Raw genomic sequence first — 19,186 nt, 5'->3', positions numbered from 1 at the left:
TGTTTTGCACATTGTATCACCAAGACCCCGTATCCTGACGGGTTTTCATCGAGGGTGATCAAACAATAATAAGAGCGACCGATGTAATTTGCCTCATTCGCAGTGTAAGGCGCTCATCACACTGCAATAAAACTTTTGAAACAAATTCTTAATTAAGACATAAGTTTAATATGGAAATGTATTAATGGTTAATTTAATATATAAATTTATGTAAATGTATGTGTAGCAGGGGGTGGAGTCATCCCACAGATGACATCCTTACTTTGTCAGCTTGCTGACGGGGTTAACCTCTTTGGTCATGTGGACAAGGCGTCCGACCTCGGATCAGAAGGTCCGTGGTTCGAATCCCATCACGGGACTCGTAAATTGTATAGCCGCTACATATGTAACAGTCATATTTGCAACATTTACAAGCAAGTAAAGTAACCTTTTATCCGGTCTCAGTATGTAATACCGAGGCTATCCGGAATCGCTACAGGGGAATCGCAAGCGGATATCATCCTCGATTATCCAGTGAATTAAACCTCCATTCTGGAATGCTAAGACCCTTGACACATTTGCTGCCATATCTTCGTTTGTTTGAGTCCGATTCGAGTGATATGACGTTACAATAGCAGTCCAAAATAATAAATCTCATGAGCGAGATAGATTCAAAGCTAGGTCATTGATCAGACAGATGGGAAGCTATGGTGGCGATAGGGTCCACGGGACTTAATGTGATAGATATAATACCCTAGATAACAGAGGTTGAGCACAGAGCACTGAGGCCCTTTGGAGGAGGCAGTGAGCGACTGAATTTTACGCCACGGTGAACAGTATTTTAGTTATATCACAAGCAGGATCCTGATAAATTAAGAGTCATAAGAATTTGGACTGGAACCCGATACCGGCGGAACATAGAACGACAATAGATCACAACTGCGTCAAACCTTTGACGACAAGACGTAAACGACATATCATAAACAAATATTAAAATGTTAAAATTGACTTTATTTTTATGAATTGCTTTGCCAGGTCGACCGTTTGAACATACATTTAGACACCAAAAATTCCGTAATCTAGATGACGAAGGCCCCGTGACCTTTTCGTCGCCAGAAAAGATGCAGTGATAATACCTCTGTGCCTAAAATACACAGCAAACATTAGCGCCTAGGCACACCCGTCCTTGATCCACTTGTCCTCCAAAATCGATGCAATCATCCTCGACGGTAAACAGACATGATCCTCCTATGGCTCCACACACTGTGGATAATAAAAATAATAATGATTATGACAACGGTGATGACAAGGGTACTACTACTACTACTACTACTACTACTACTACTACTACTACTACTACTATATACATACACACAAACACACACACACACACACACACACACACACACACACACACACACACACACACACACACACACACACACACACTATGAAAACAAGTATGAAACAAGTCCTGATAAAGTGTTATTACATAGTTGTGCTTTTGGTGTCGTAGTTGAAGCAGATGTTGGTGGTGTAGTCGTGGTAGCTGATGTTGTTGGTGTTGTGGTAGTAGCTGATGTTGATGTTCTCGTCGTAGTTGATGTTGTTGGTGTAGTCGTAGTAGCTGATGTTGATGTTGTCGTAGTAGATGTTGTAGGTGTAGTAGTCGCTGGTGTTGTAGTAGCTGATGTTGGTGTAGTCATAGTAGCTGATGTTGTTGGTGTTGTCGAAGTAGATGTTGTAGGTGTAGTAGTCGCTGGTGTTGGTGTTGTAGTTGATGTTGTTGGTGTAGTCGTAGTAGCTGATGTTGTTGGTGTTGTCGTAGTAGATGTTGTAGGTGTAGTTGTCGCTGGTGTTGTTGTAGTAGCTGATGTTGTTGGTGTTGTCGTAGTAGCTGATGTTGGTGTTGTTGTAGCTGATGTTGATGTAGTCGTACTAGCTGTTGATATCGTAGTCGCTGATGTTGTTAGTGTTGTTGCAGGAGCTGATGATGTTGTTGATGTTGTTGTGGTAGGCGTTGTTGAAGATGGAACCTCAGCAGGTGTGGGTTTAGTTGTCGGACCATCTCGACATATCTCCAGATTTTCAATGCTTTTCTGGATCCGTATTTCAAATTTATCAAACCTGAAAATGTTAAACGTTTGGATTGTTGATTCTAGTAAGAATTACGAAGTATCTGTTCCAAACAGAGGTTATTAAATACCAAACTTGGCGAGGGAATTTCACAAATATTTCACGAGAACCGATTAATGAGTAGTGGTATATTCCATATGATCCATGGTATATTTCTTTAGGAAATTAGGCGGTCGGGTAGCCTAAGGGTTAAAGCGTTCGCTCGTCTCGCCGAAGAGCCGGGTTCGATTCCCGACATGGGTACAATATGTAAAGCCCCCCCCCCCCCCGCCCCCCCGTGATATTGCTGGAATATTGCTAAAAGCGACGTAAAACCATACTCACTCACTCACTCACTCTTTTGGAAATGTGGATGTGGACACTTTAGTTCATTCAATCTATTGTTGCAATTATGTCACATAAAACCGTATAAAATTGTAAATTGGGATTTCCTGTGCAAGAACTCACCATTTAAATTTGCAGCAACATGACCTCTTGTTTTCAATGTCCCTTCTTAAGGCTGCAACATAGAAGACTAAATTGTATATGGAAGCGAAATCCAATGGTAATGCCTTGTGGCCGACCTTTCAATAATATGTTGATGTCGTAGTAGGTGATGCGTAGATCAATGCTCATGGTATCAATCACTGGCTTGTCTGGTCCAGACTCGATTATTTACAGACCGCCGTCATATAGCTGGAATATTGCTGAGTGTGGCGTTAAACAACAAACAAACAAACAAACAAAGGTGATGGCCTAAACTATGGTCATAACGAACTCAAAGGGACCACTGATATTAGTTCGATATAACCGTAGTTTTTTATAAGCATATACTGGGACCAAACAATATGTTCGCTATATCCGTCAGTTCGTTATAAGCGTGCTCGTTATAAAAGTAGTGTACTGTATATAATATATTCAGGACAACCGGAGGCAAAACAATGTTGTTTCAGGGATTAAAAAAGGAATATTCGATCTTCCAAAATCCAAGATTTAAGTTTTATCTGAAGTTCATAATCATATCTGATTGTGTGACAGCGAGTGGTAGTCGGTATATTCAAGCGGCGTAATAGCAGGCAGGCCACCATGTCCATATAATAAATACGGCGTCAGCGGTTGAATATAAGAACAGAAAACATATGCTATGATTTATTATTGTTCGTCCTTTCAATTAAACTTTAAATAGTATTCTATTGCCAGTTGTCACACGATGAGACAGATGTGGCGGCTGGTGCCAACAAGAATCGAATTTCAATCACGTGAAAATAATTTCACTGTTAGAACTTCAATGTTAGACGAGCTTACCAAGCATATTTGAAGAAGTGTTTAACGTTAACAATTACGCAAAACAATTTTTAAAACCCTTTTTTTACCTCAAACATATCAACTGTATTATGTATCTGAAAAATAAAATTAAATATGCAAATTCATCAGGATGCCTAAATTTCTTTACGAGATTTCAGCAGAGATTTCTTGCAGCTATTGAAGGGGTTTTGTAGCTTTTATTTATCTACCGTTTATCATCACCCACGTGTTCACATGTGTCATTCTGGGCTGGGCATATTGTAAAGGCCTCAATGAATAGCGACTGTTGCCATATTTAACTAACTTCTTCTGTCCAGTATAACTCAGAAACAGTCGTGCTCGTACCGTGTGCTTAGTTTATGGAAATTTAAAGAAAATAAATAAATAATGGCCCTAAAAGACCGTAGCATTAGGTCTATGATGTCCATACTCCTCTCAATGCACACTATAAGCTCTTGCATCGCCGTGGGGGTTGTTATGAGAATCAAAAGAAGCTGACATGCCTGGGAAGCTTTTAACAAACCCTGAATGTACACAAACATCAGAATGAACGCAGAAGTGTGAAAACCGATGACACACGGACCTGTCTGTTCTCCACCCGGGTCATATTACTCTCCGTCAGCTACGACGCAGTTTTATGCGACATAACACGGCTGATTACGATCTGAAGTCTGGTTCAAACATGACATACACAAAGGACGATACAGTTTCGCAGTGTTACGTTACATTGCATCAAGCAATGCATCTGAAAGTCAGCCTTGAATAATGCATGCCGAGTTGCAACCATTGCTAGTGTCACCTTTGCCTCTTCACAGCAAACATCGTGTTTCTATAAAGTTTAAACGTTAAGTACGGCGACTAAAAAAACGGGGAATTGGGCGTCAAACATTTGAATCTGTGAAAAGGGTGCTGGGGATGTGTGCATTTATGAAATAACCGTATTACCCATTCTCAGTCTAAAAACATCATTTTGAAGACATAATTCTGAACTTGTAATATATCTCTGTAAGGTGGCTGACTTGTCTCCCGCTGAGACCTGACCATTTTCAACTGACCAATTTTCAGTTACCATCTCCATAATTACTCAAAGCTACCGGCGCAAAGGTCCCCTTTTGTCTTGAATAATTTAAATTACAATTAACAATCTGTAACTATTGCTGACATCCTGTTTTGTACCATATACGCTGACTTCTTCCTTATCCAGCAGCTGGACAAGGGATAATCGCTGGCCAAGGGATAATCGCTGGCCAAGGGATAATCCCCATCGTGTTTATTTTTAGCTGGGTGTTCATATTAAACGCTGTACGGGGCCTGTGGATGCTTGTAACACATAGATAACGATTCGCGACGCAAAAACAAATTATAGTTATACTTTTCCTTCGCATCTCAAATCTACAAAATTCACAGTCCAGGTAAACAGTGAAACAGCATTGTGATAATCGTTAACTGGTTTCTGGTTGGCGAGAAGTTATCTCCTCTCCCTATCATGTGCATGGTCTAGGTTTCGAAAATTCTTCTTGGGTGGCATCAAAATAGCTGGGTTGTGTTCGCAGTATTATTCTGCTCAACGTGCACTACCTCCATGAATTTGTACACGTTTGGACGTCGTCCCTCGAGATGATGTGTTGGCGTCGACCCCCTGTCTGTGACATATTATTGTGCTTCAGGACGAAGTCGTCTTTGGTGTTGATGGTGGTCGGGCATCCTCTACATTACCCCCCGGCACAGTGTATGTGCACAGTTCACCAATTAGTCGTGTCGTCAGATTTGTGCGGTATTCACCAATTAGTCGTGTCGTCATATTTGTGCGGTATTCACCAATTAGTTGTGTCGTCATATTTGTGCGGTATTCACCAATTAGTTGTGTCGTCATATTTGTGCGGTATTCACCAATTAGTCGTGTCGTCAGATTTGTGCGGTATTCACCAATTAGTCGTGTCGTCATATTTGTGCGGTATTCACCAATTAGTCGTGTCGTCATATTTGTGCGGTATTCACCAATTAGTCGTGTCGTCAGATTTGTGCGGTATTCACCAATTAGTCGTGTCGTCAGATTTGTGCGGTATTCACCAATTAGTCGTGTCGTCAGATTTGTGCGGTATTCACCAATTAGTCGTGTCGTCATATTTGTGCGGTATTCACCAATTAGTCGTGTCGTCATATTTGTGCGGTATTCACCAATTAGTCGTGTCGTCAGATTTGTGCGGTATTCACCAATTAGTCGTGTCGTCATATTTGTGCGGTATTCACCAATTAGTCGTGTCGTCAGATTTGTGCGGTATTCACCAATTAGTCGTGTCGTCATATTTGTGCGGTATTCACCAATTAGTTGTGTCATATGTGAGATGCCCCATTAATCGCCTCTTGTCTTACCATCACCACGCTCCGGTGAATCTGTACCATAAAAATAGATGCTAGACAAGAAGACAAGTAGGAAGTGTATGTGCACAGTTCACCAATTAGTCGTGTCGTCAGATTTGTGCGGTATTCACCAATTAGTCGTGTCGTCATATTTGTGCGGTATTCATCAATTAGTTGTGTCATATGTGAGATGCCCCATTAATCGCCTCTTGTCTTACCATCACCACGCTCCGGTGAATCTGTACCATAAAAATAGATGCTAGACAAGAAGACAAGTAGGAAGTGTATGTGCACAGTTCACCAATTAGTCGTGTCGTCAGATTTGTGCGGTATTCACCAATTAGTCGTGTCGTCATATTTGTGCGGTATTCACCAATTAGTTGTGTCATATGTGAGATGCCCCATTAATCGCCTCTTGTCTTACCATCACCACGCTCCGGTGAATCTGTACCATAAAAATAGATGCTAGACAAGTAGACAAGTAGGAAGACCCACCCCCATCCCCCAATAAGCCACCAGGCAGACTGGGCGCCGGCCCGATAGTTGAAATTACCCCGGGATCTCGTTTTAATCCCAGTAAGGGGGATCCCCGCAGTGGCGGAATTTTTCGTTTTGAGGGATGATTTTGCCTGTCATTTTTTATCGCCTGTTTTATGCTATTTCCGTTTTTCAAATTTACTTTTGGTCAAGCATTTGTGATAAGTATGCCCTAAAGTACTAAAGTCTGCAAAGTTGCTTTGGTTTTTGACTTTACATGCCCTTTAAATAAGTTGATAGTTCATATTTGTAACAATCGGAACACGTAACTTGTGAAAAGTGCATCCCAACCGGTTTTGAAGATAAGAAAACGTACAACTGTATGGATGACACCTTCCGGCATATATCGACGTAGATTCAAGCTGTGACAACAACCAAGTGATGAGATGGATATATTCAGGACATGTTGTGACAGCAGCAGATTAACATTGACAACAACAGGTAACAGATAACAAGTAGCATACAGATAATTGGATGGAGCCGGTTTTGGAGACTTCAAAAAATCTTTTATGAAGGGTTTATGATAATTTTATTCTCACTATGTTTGGGACAAGAGATTCGTTGCTGAAACATAATACAAGCATATCATCAATTGCTTGACTAGTTAGCTGTATATAATGACATCATGGCTTAGGGACATTTTGTGCTGCAATAACTTACATATTTTATACACTGTTAGAAAAGCGAGTCCAGATACTTGTGATCCGATGTCTATGGGTTGAGTCCGAGCGTTGACGTTGCTCGTGTTTTCCAAACAAAATGGCAACTGCCTGTGCCAGTTTTACTGAATACTGTCCGTACTGTCTTACAAGCAGTAGTGAGTGAGTATGGTTTTACGCCGCTTTTAGCAATATTCCAGCAATATCACGGCGGGGGACACCAGAAATGGGCTTCACACATTGTACCCATGTCGGGAATCGAACCCGAGTCTTCGGTGTGACGAGAGAACGCTTTAACCACTAGGCTACCCGACCGCCCCTTGTACAAGCAGTAGGATTGGATGCAGGAATTACTCACCGACAAGATCTAACGCCGGTGTGTATCCACAGTTGAAATCTCTGCGCTTGCACCACCACAGCTCCTTGATCACCTTGCATCGGCTTTTGATGAGACTGAAACATCATCATCATCATCATCATCATCATCATCATCATCATCATCATCACTAAATCTCTTTCAATTCCCGTCTTTTACCCTAATTTCTCTGCGCGAAGATGGGATCATGTGAGTGAGTTAGGTTTAACGCCGCTTTTAACAGTATTCCAGTTATATCACGGCGTGTCATCTTGGTATGTGAATAACGGCCGAAGTGATGCAGGTCATAGACGTTTACCACTTTGCTGAAACACACGAGCACGGGTATCGTGCTGACAAACCAAGAAACATAATCGGGGATTCGAACCCACAATCATAGGTTTCTCGGGTCCTCAATGGATGCAAATCTGCACAGTGAATTGACGACTGGGCCACCCGTGGCCCCTCGGATCGTGTGGTCAGGCTCGGTGTCATTGGCTCAGTGACATCCTTAACGTCATAGGACGCATGTGCATGCGTCAACAGTTACCCACTGATGGTTTGCGTTTATGAGGCCGCCGTGACGGAATATTGCTGACGGTGTAAAACTACAAACAAAACAAGTTTTCCCCTATCCATAGACTGACGTGGTGTCTGCAGGATGACTTATCTATATGTAATCAATATTATTGATACGACAAAGTCACATGTTATTTGAATTTTACATTATTGATCAATCTGTGACAGGTGTAGCATGTATATACATGATGGCCACTCGGTTCCGGGGAGCGTTCTGTCACGTGATCACTATCAGCATGTGTCTTTCCGAATTATTTCCCATCACAAAACTAAAACTTTAACCCTGAGCTTTGTCTTCCGTCGATGATGATGGAACAATGGTGGTGATGTCAGTTTGCGGTGACTCATGCACGATCCCGCTAAACTATCTATTTCTTCTCTTGTTTGAGGTACCTACTGCGCATAGGACCCTTTATCGGCTTAGGGCAGATACTATTCAGGAGCGGTGAGGTAGCCTAGTGGTTAAAGCGTTCGCTCGTCACGCCGACAACCAGGGTTCGATTCCCCACATCGGCAAAATGTCTGAAGCCCATTTCTGGTGTCCACCGCCGTGATATTGCTGGAATATCGCTAAAATCGGCATAAGACCATACTCACTCAGGTACTATTGTGTTAAAGATATAACATCGAACTGAGAGTAGAGTAAATACTATTAATGTGCTGGTAGTCCAGGTTAAGTTGACCCAACGCGTTTGAGACAAATAGACAATGCACAGAATTTGGCCAAACATATTTGATTTGTTACCGGTAGAGTGGGAACGCGTGTTGTGCACGTGCAGGCTGTGACGATGGAATTGACGACGCCCCCATGTACACATCACTTCAGTACGTACTGTTATGTGTTATTGAACTCGCCACTAGAACACGTTGTTAGCCGAGAAAGGACACGCACATATCCATCGTATTACTTGTCGCGGACCACCCGCTACCCCTTTCTTTACATTGGTAAGCCCGAGTGCGCGGACCTCATAATAGTTATAGGGGGTTAATTGTCAGGTCACAACTCAACTTATCCTGGTTTTCCAAAAGCGACCAGATAGTAACTAAACAACGAATTAAAGTACAGTCGGAAATGCTAGAAAACTGCTTTTTGCCTGTTAAAAAGGATATAACTTTACACAGACTGTTGTCATTGAAATATCGAGTAACTACCGATCGTATTTCAGTCACAAGGAGTCCTATCGACATAACTATCAGATAATACGTGGGCGTCCAGATAATTTACCTTGATGAATCATTCCTCTGACTACATGTGGCTATCGGCAGATGGACAAAAAACACCAATGGTACTATCAGGTGAAGGTAATCGTGTCATTGTTTAGCACGCTGCAACCCTATATGGGGCTAAGTGATGGATGTGTGCTAGTTTTCGAGGCAAAAAAGAAAACCGGTGATTTTCATAAGGAAATTATAGGAGGTGATTTGTTCATAGACTGGTTGGAACATCAGCTACTGCCCATTTTATTGTCATGGATAACGCCAGTTAATATAACGTCCGGGAATCAGATACTGTCGCCGAAACCACGAGTAGTCTGAAGGCGACCATACAGGAATATATGACATTGTCGACTTCAGACCATATGAAACGAAAGTTCAACTCAGTGAGAAAGCTCGGCTGAATAAGAGCCCTGTAAAGTACAGGACATATGTGCTGGCGGCACAACACGGTCACGTTGTCTTTCGTACGCCGGTTAGACATTGTTAGCTCAACCGTGTTGTGCCCATCTTGGCTAAGTATAAGGGGTTCGTGGCAAGACATAACACAACATTCAAAAGTACAGATTCATATACGTCATCAGCGGAGATAAATGCTACTTCAAAGAAATCATCTGTAGAACAACAAATACTTTCATACATACAAATCACCTCGGGACAGGTGTTAGGTAATTACCTCAGGTTACAAGCCATTTCATACATGCATGACAACACACGAATATTTTCTAAGTTGATCATCATTTGATCACAGTGTCAGTTAGGACAGGCTAGATTAGGGCAACTTGCGTTATTTTGATGTACGCTCTTTTTATAGTCCTATGACTCGTATTTATTACGAGAAGTCAGAAAAGCAGTTTTCTAGCATTCCCGAGAGTCTTTAAATATCCTGACTCGATTCGACCCGTGAAGATTCCGGGGTAGAGTAGGTCCTCAGCAACCCATACTTGCCGTAAAAGGCGACTATGCTTGTCGTAAAAGGCGACTAACGGGATCGGGTGGTCAGGCTCGCTGACTTGGTTGATACATGTCATCGATCCCAATTGCGTGGATCGATGTTCATGATGTCAATCACTGGATTGTCTGGTCCAGACTCGACTATTTTACAGACCGCCGTCATATAGCTGGAATATTGCTGAGTGCGGCGTTAAACAACAAACAAACAAACAAACAAACAAACCTGACTCGATTATTTACAGACCAACGTCATATACCTTGAATATTGATGAGTGCGGCGTAAAACAACGCACACGCACACAAGCAAACAAATGCAGATAGATTGCATTTTTTCACATAGTTTATCCGTTTATGAATGGTGAAATGTGTTTCATGCACGACGTTTTATGTTGTGCTATGCTTTTTACCTACGTGTTATTTGGTATCTTTTCGTTCAAAAAAGGGGCAGATAATAATGTTAATACTCCTATCTTGACGAGGGCTACGTTTGCTCATGAACATCGGTAAGTAATTTTTAGGTGATTGATAAGGGTGCTCAAGTAGGTCCTATATGGATTGAAAACTTGCCCCGTGACATGTATTTTTTAACCCGAGCTGCCGGGGGGCGAGGTGCACGTGACAAAGGCTCGGTGAACGTATTTCACGTGCAGCTCGCAGGGCCGACTCACAGTGTCCTCACGTTTAAGTGAGTGAGTTGGGTTTAACGCCGCTTTTAACAGTATTCCAGTTATATCGCGGCGTGTCAGCTTAATGTGGGAGGAAAGCCCGAAGTGATGCAGGTCTCAGATGTTTATCACTTCGGTGAAACCCACGAGCACGGGTATGGTGGTGACAAACCTAGAAACATAATCGGGGCGAACTGGGATTCGAACCCACAATCATAGGTTTCTGGCGTGCCCAAGGGACGCAACTCTGCACAGCGAATCGCGGCGCCTTAGACGACTGGGCCAGCCGTACCTCACCCCACCCCCCACCCCCCTCCCTACCCCCTACTGAAAGCCCAAACAAAACATTACTATAGTTTTAAACCACTCTAGGTTTAATACCACCAAGATAGATGATTGGTATGACAGTTGCCCGAATTGAAATGGGGTAGCGAAAGCAAGCCTTCAACAAAATGGCCAAAAGGCACACTCTTAAATCGCTCAAGTTCAACTCGTCACATCAGTAGCGTGTATGACCACGCCCTTCTACGACACGTAAAAACTCTCCGGCGCACAGAAAAAAGTCAGTCGTCTGATGACGTCACGTGGGATATGTCGCCATTCTACCTTGGAGTTTTTTTTATCCGAGTCCAACATACCGTCCCTATTATCTATATACCCTTATTGTACGTGTAGTTTCGGCTGACTAGGGGGGCATTGGTTTTTCACTTTGTCGCATTGTCTACAAACCAAACGTGCCGTGGACGTGAATCACTTTCTGTAAACAGCCTTGTTGTGTTTGGACGGTGTGTTTTGCATTGATTTAGTTTTAACTTGTGTTTTCACATTTTTGCAATTTCACTTTTAAAGACGTGTTGGTAACGTGTTTTTTGGCCGTCGGTTCAGGCCAGGCCACTCGGATTTGTTGAAATGGCCAGTAAAAGGGGTCTAACTGAGAATTTCAACGTTTAAACATCGATGCCGAGTGGTCTAACTCTATACTTAAGATGTCACTGCAAATCATTGTATGTCATCTTTCACCTGTATTGTTTATGTCAGTCATTGTTTACATTATTTGCAAAATATATTTAGCAACTGTCAACAGGGAGCGCAGAATGATCAAGAAACGAGCATGTATTAAATTGTAGTAAAACCTACTACAAGCTTAGTAATATGTCATTGCAGTTATGAGAAGAATATTGCTAAATATCACTTAATGAGTATAATTAACTGGTGATACCGGTAGTTTTTTTAAAGATGGATAGTGATCACTACTGATTGAAATAAATTGTACTAATCTACAATAATCCTCCTACTTGTCTAATCAGCAAACATTTACTAACTGGTTGGTAAAGTCAACTTGAAGTAACATGTTAGTCTCTGGGTGGATATTGAATTTCATTAAGTTAATAGGTTTTACAAACTTTACGAGTAAAACTGTGGGGAAACTACCTCCTTGGATAGTCAGTGAATAAACCGAAGGTGCACACAGCTCTCTCCTCTCTTGTTTCAAGTTAGAAAACATTAAGACTGTATTCATACATCAATTTTGTAACTCTTGTTATTATTATCTAGAAAATGTAAGATTTAAGTTTAAACGGCACTGCGATATTGTAGCGCTCTATCTAATATGTACTACTCAGTTCGAAATGTCTGAGGGGGGCACGGGTGGCCCCGTCGTCTAAGGCGCCGCGTTTCGCTGTGCAGAGTTGCGTCCCTTGGGCACGCCAGAAACCTATGATTGTGGGTTCGAATCCCGGTTCGCCCCAATTATGTTTCTAGGTTTGTCAGCACCATACCCCTGCTCGTGGGTTTCACCGAAGTGGTAAACGTCTGATACCTGCATCACTTCGGGCTTTCCTCCCACATTAAGCTGACACGCCGTGATATAACTGGAATACTGTTAAAAGCGGCTTTAAACCCAACTCACTCACTCACTCACTCGAAATGGCTGACGTTAATTGTGAACCGTTTAATTCTTAGGCACTATCCAGTGGTGTTTGATGTGTATTGCGTCGCTGGATCCTCCAGCTTATATGACTAAAAAGTACAAAACCAATAATATTTTATAATATTTCAATATCCGCGACTGTATTCTCATTCTATGTCTTTTATTTTCTGTTTAACATGACGGATGTGTATATAGTCTAGATTTACGTACATAAGCGTAGTGTACATGTATAGATTACAAACCGGTTCCTGGAGATGACACAACTACTTCAAGCAATGCTGTGTCCGAGTGGGGTATTCATGCTAAACTGCGGCGTGGTATCTCGGTGGGCTAGCACTATAACACACACACACACACACACACACACACACACACACACACACACACACGAGGTACAAAATGACAGCAAAATACACATTATAATAGCGGATATGTGGTTAGCCGGAAGATTTTACAATTTGCATTACATATTTACAGAATTTACTAAGGTTTTTTAATACAGATATCTCTCTACAAGTGAAAAGTCTTTGAAATTTAATCATATTAGGTCTTTTAGAATATGTAGGTTGGATATACAAAATTCTTTCTTTAGTAAAATATGGACATTTAAATATAAAGTGAAATTCATCTCTAATATCATCAATAAAACACAATTTACATTTTCTTTCACAAATAGGTATCCCATTCCATCTTCCTTTTTCAGTTGGTAAGTGGTGGCATGAAGTAAGAAATAAAAGTAGAGGGATAGCTTTATTTAGGGGTAGGGACGTTAGATAATTTTCTAATTCAAATAGTGGTTTCAAGAGAGAATAGACTACACATTTTTTTTTAATTTTCCACCTCAGAGCTCCAGGTTTGTTTAGCATGATCAGTTAAGATAGAGTGAGCTGTTGCTTTGAGCCAGGAAGATGAAACAGGAGACTGTGACAACCATACATAACTTCAACCAATATTGTTTAGAACATTTGGAATACATGAAATCCAGTCATAGTTGTAAACACCTGTATTATGGATGTTATATACAATAGAGTAAATGATTGAAGATATTTTGCTGGATTTATCTGTAAGTAATTTCGACCAAAAGGTTAACATACGGGTTTTAACATCAACAGATAACGGAACTCTACCTAGTTCACCGTAAAGCATGCATGAAGGGGTACTCTTTTTAACAGGTAATAATTTTCTCATGAAACAAATATGTACATTTTCAATTTGTTTTAGATTAACAAAAACCCATAATTCACAACCATATAATGAGATTGGTTTTACCATTGTGTCAAAAAAATATAATTGGCATTGAATTGATAAATTAAGGTTTCGGCTTTTACGTAGTACGAAATACATGGATTTTGTAGCCTGTTGACATAGATTAGCAATGGATGCTTTAAAAGAACACTTTTTATCAAATATAACACCAAGATATTTGTATTCAGTGACATATTCTAAAGGAACACCATGGAGTTAAATATCTTTACTCATATCATTTTTATTACCACCAAATATTAGAACTTTAGTTTTATCAATATTGATAGTTAATTTCCAAATTTTGCAATATGAATCAAAATGCTTGATAGCTTTTTGGAGATTCGTTTTTGAAGAAAGCGAGACGGACAGTGTCATTGGCATATAAAAGAGCAAACAATTTAATAGATAAATTTAGCATGGAATGTGTTACTTCTGAATTAATTAATAGACCTGAACAGTCTTTGGACATTAAAAATGTTTCTGAGTCATTTAGTAACAAAGAGAATACAACAGGTGATAAGTTTTCTCCTTGTCTAACTCCTACAAGGCAAGGGAAAATATCTGATTCAATGCTATGTACCTTTACACACGATTTTATACCACTATACATGGATTTTAAAATTCTGAAACATTTGCCATCTATACCTTGGCTGAACAGTTTACTCCACAAGGCAGTCCTTCTTACATTATCGAAAGCCTTTTTAAAATCAATAAAACAACAAAATAATTTCTTTTTTCTTGACTTAAATAAATCTACAAGGCATTTAAGGGTGAATATGTGATCAGTTGTAGAATATTTTTTACGGAAACCAGTCTGCGCTTCAGATAAAATATTTTGATCTTCTATAAAATTTTGGATTCTATTACGAATAATGTTTGTAAAGAGTTTACCAAATTTTTAAAATCAATAAAACAACAACAAAAATTCTTTTTTCTTGACTAAAATAAATCTACAAGGCATTTAAGGGTTAATATATGATCAGTTGTAGAATATTTTTTACGGAAACCAGTCTGCGCTTCAGATAAAATATTTTGATCTTCTATAAAATTTTGGATTCTATTACTAATAATGCTTGTAAAGAGTTTACCAAAACAACTGATTGGTCTATAATTTTCTGGATCATATTTGTCACCTTTACCTTTATAAATAGGACGAATTATACCACTGAGCCACTGCTCTGGATAAACACCATCATCTAAAATGGTGTTAAATAACCTTAAGATATACAGGTAGCATAATGACTTGAGTGGTTTTAATATATTCATTAATAATTTTATCAGGGCCACATGCTTTATTATTTTTCAAATTTGCTATGGCAATCAAAATTTCATCACGTGAAATGGCACCATTCAAAGCAGAGTTACAATCTTCAATGTGTATATCAAATTGATCAGTGAAAAATCATCATCATCTTCATCAGGTGCATCATTTAATTTGAACCCCATTTCACCTCACCTCACCTCACCTCACCTCACCTCACCTCACCTCACTTTGCTGAACATCTGGGGTTTTCCGTAGTGAAATGATGCTGTTGTAGAACAATGTTTTCACTATTACAATACAAGTAATGAAGACATACATGCTACATAACACAAGAGCACGTGTGCCGGATACTGGGCGTATACAGCTATGTTCCAAATCTTTTTCATCTTTTAGTTCAAGGTAAGACCCGTTTTACATACAATATTGCCTCGGGAAAACGTCGCCCGAGTTAGAGCTAGACCCGTGAAAACAACTTGGTTGATACATGTCATCCTATCCCAATTGCGTAGATCGATGCGCATGATGTCAAGCACTGGGTTGTCTGATCCGGGCTCGATTATTTACAGACTGCCGTCATATAGCTGGAATATTGCTGAGTGCAGCGTTAAACAACAATCAAACACACAAACAGTGAGGGCAATGGTGAAACTTTGATATAAGCTGTGGACACTCTTGCCTAGTTGACAAAAGGAACGTGCTACAAGTAATAATGACGAGTAGTTTGGAATTAGGGGATAATCAGATTGTTACTGGCTTATTTCCATATAACACCAGGCGTCTCTCGACCAATATCCAATCCTTTGTCACATACTGGAGTCTACGGAGAAACTTACATGACACAGATATTATTTACAGATTACCTCCACAGTGCGATCCTGTTAGTGACAAGGTGGACAATAACGGTATTGTTCAGGTATATATACATGCATCATTACTAGAAGTGATGCATTGCCTACGTGTAATTATGCGGCAGGCTTTATGCTCCGGTAACTGACACACCTTTCGTAGTTTCTACATAAGACGTAAACAATGCACATACAGTAAACTACGGTTATAACGAACACGCTTATAACGAACTGACGGATATAACGAACTTACTTTTTTGTCCCGACTATTTGCTGTAGTTATGCTGTACATATGCATATAACGAACCACGGCTACAACGAATTAAACTTAGTGGTCCCTTTGAGTTCGTTATAACCGTAGTATACTGTAGTGAGTAAGTGAGTGAGTATGGTTCTACGCCGCTTTTTGCAATATTCCTGCTATATCACACCCATGTCGAGAATCGAGAATCGAACCCGGATTTTCAGCGTGACGAGCGAACGCGTTAATCACGAGCTTAACCAAAAGCCCCTTTCACACAGGAACCCTGGCGACACCTATATTGTGTTTGCAACTTGAAGTTACACGTGCTTGTTTGTTTGTGGCAGTATCTATCGGTTGCAGCTGTGTGGCAGCGATCTGTAAATAACTGAGCCAGAATCAAGCAATTCGGTGATTGACAGCATGAACACCGATACACACCATCGGAGTTAATGACACACAATCAACCAAGTCACTGAGACTGACCACTCGATCCACTTTCAATGATTTGATTGATCAGTAAGAAATTCAAAATGGACAAAACATTTAGCATTTCTTGTCACAGGGATAGAATAGGTATTCAGCTTGATTTATAGCCGACTATGCTTGTCGTAAAAGGCGACAAACGGGATAGGGTGGTCAGGCTCGCTGACTTGATTGATACATGTCATCGTATCCCAAATGCGTAGATCGATGCTCATGATGTCAATCACTGGATAGTCTGGTACAGACTTGATTATTTACAGACCCCCGTCATATAGCTGGAATATTGGTTAGTGCAGCGATAAACAACAAACAAACAAACAAACAGAAACATCTACATACACAGAGCCAATGTCTCGGTCTATTCACAGGTGACGTCAGAACGACATATAATCCGACCAATCGAAGCGTCGCTTACGAGACATCGAGGGTGAATGTTGTCATCGTGACCTGACCAAGTTGACATTTCCACCCGCGAGTGCTGGCAGGTCACGCGATGAGATAAATCTATCACGTGACTAGATGATAATCCACATAATCTCCATGTATTGATATGTGACAGTTGGGACCTCAATCGATAGTTCGATATATGTATATTGATCAATAGCAGTTAGAGGACAATATATCCAGATGTTTGATGGGACTGTTTGGTTTATATCCGTTCATAATCAGTGAACTTTACATTTCCTTATTTAGCCTGCCTCATCTTCAAGGATACCAGGTGATAAAGAATAAAACAGATTACGTCAAGATCCATCTTGTGATTGAAAACACTACGGTGTACATACATATTAGTATACATCTTAATTTACACATCACAAGGGATACATAGTTTCATCTTTAAAGGATCCTTTTGATGAAAAATCTATTGTTTGTATTTAAGAACTTTTTTATTGATACTTATATATATATGAATGACCATACACAATCGGCAGGATGAATTAGTATCTGAGATTGTCAGTGATACTATCCTCGAGGGGGGTTAAAGTGGTGAAAAATATTTGTCCCCCTGATAGGGTATTTAAGACTGCGCCATTCCTAGTAGTTTTAGTACTGCCACGTGTTTAATTGTAGCATATTTCTTTATCTATTTAATACAACCGCCAACGACTAAGTTATGGTGTAAATGATGCTGGGAAACTGCAGGTAGCAGAGGTACCCCAACGTCCCTGGAATGGTAACCGACTTTGGTTTCTTGTGATCTACGGCCCGTTTATAAAATGTATTGTCATGTACAGTGATATCGTTTTAATGGGATACATACACGTTTTAAATACACATTTGTGACAATCTAATTGCTTTAGTGTCCCTTGTCGAAAAGTGATATAAAGTCTGAATGTATTTATTACTAATGTAAATGTAAAACTTTTCCCAATATGGCTGAAAGAGTACCAATGTGACTTTAAATTTCAACTCATTCACCCTTGAAAGACACGTTTTGTAACTACAATGTATTATGCTTCTGTGACGATTAAAATTACGACTTCAAATCTGTGTTACATTACACCAAATATTGGTGACCGGGTAGAATCGTGTGCCGCCATAACCCATGGCGTCATGACATGAATCGACCCATGCTTGCCGTAAAAGACGACTATGCTTGTCGTAAGAGGCGACTAACGGGATCGGGTGGTCAGGCTCGCTGACTTGGCTAACGCATGTCATCGTATCCCAATTGCTTGGATCGATGCTCATGATATCAATAACTGGATTGTCTGGTCCAGACTCAGTTATTTACAGACCGCCGTCATTTTGCTGGAATATTGCTGATTGCGGCGTTAAACAACAAACAAACAAACAAACAAACAAACATAACATCAATGAGCTGGCTGTGCAGGTTGCTGCCGTCTTGTAGCTTGAATCTTACTGATTACAGTGTTAAACATCAAACAAAATCACAACAAACAAACCATAAATTACTTACGACATCCTGCAATCTTTGCGTAGTTCTGCCCCAGATTTGCATATCCCAGCGTCGCGTGTATCCAATGAGTGGAGCCCCGTTCCCCATAGCGATGTCAGAGCAACGAGGACTGGAAGCAGCGCGTTCATCTTCTAGTGACTACAGATACCACGGTACAGTTGGCGAGAAGGGACGCCGAACATCTGAATTCTAATAACACAACACGATTTATACGCTATTGTGATCACGTGGCATATCGATAGATAACACACTGCTATACCCTCGTTTTCATGTTGTGTAGGGCCAATTGAATGACTACAACGAGCGAGACCAGCCCAACGTATTAGTTGCATCGCTGGTTAAACAAAATTTTGCCTAAGGAAGGTGTTATTCGTATCAAAGCTTTATCAGATGAAAACGGCGCCTGACCTGAGTTGACTTCATGAAAGGAATACGTTTATGTAAATTATATGTGTATTCCAATGAGGAAGATGTTCAAGAAAAATATTTGCAAAGACCTATGGAAACATCTTCATAGGAAACATTTACCC

At 40.4% G+C, this 19,186-nt stretch overlaps 1 protein-coding gene across 1 annotated transcript; it reads right to left on the bottom strand.

Moving 5' to 3' along the window:
- Positions 1-969: 969 nt before the first annotated feature.
- On the bottom strand, positions 970-18,980 carry LOC124125014 (integumentary mucin C.1-like). Its single transcript, XM_046488330.2, has 5 exons — positions 18,657-18,980; positions 7,315-7,409; positions 2,563-2,614; positions 1,472-2,106; positions 970-1,242 (listed from the first exon to the last, which is right to left on the bottom strand). The coding sequence occupies exons 1-5, from the start codon at positions 18,782-18,784 to the stop codon at positions 1,124-1,126; spliced, it is 1,029 nt and encodes a 342-aa protein (XP_046344286.1). The 5' UTR covers positions 18,785-18,980; the 3' UTR covers positions 970-1,123.
- Between the last annotated feature and the right edge of the window lie 206 nt (positions 18,981-19,186).

The sequence above is a fragment of the Haliotis rufescens genome, unplaced genomic scaffold (assembly GCF_023055435.1).
Source record: "Haliotis rufescens isolate VD_foot unplaced genomic scaffold, xgHalRufe1.0.p SCAF_9, whole genome shotgun sequence".
Lineage (NCBI taxonomy): Eukaryota > Metazoa > Mollusca > Gastropoda > Lepetellida > Haliotidae > Haliotis > Haliotis rufescens.
The sequence above is the reverse complement of the archived record's forward strand: the minus strand, read 5'-3'. Positions and strand labels throughout refer to the sequence as shown.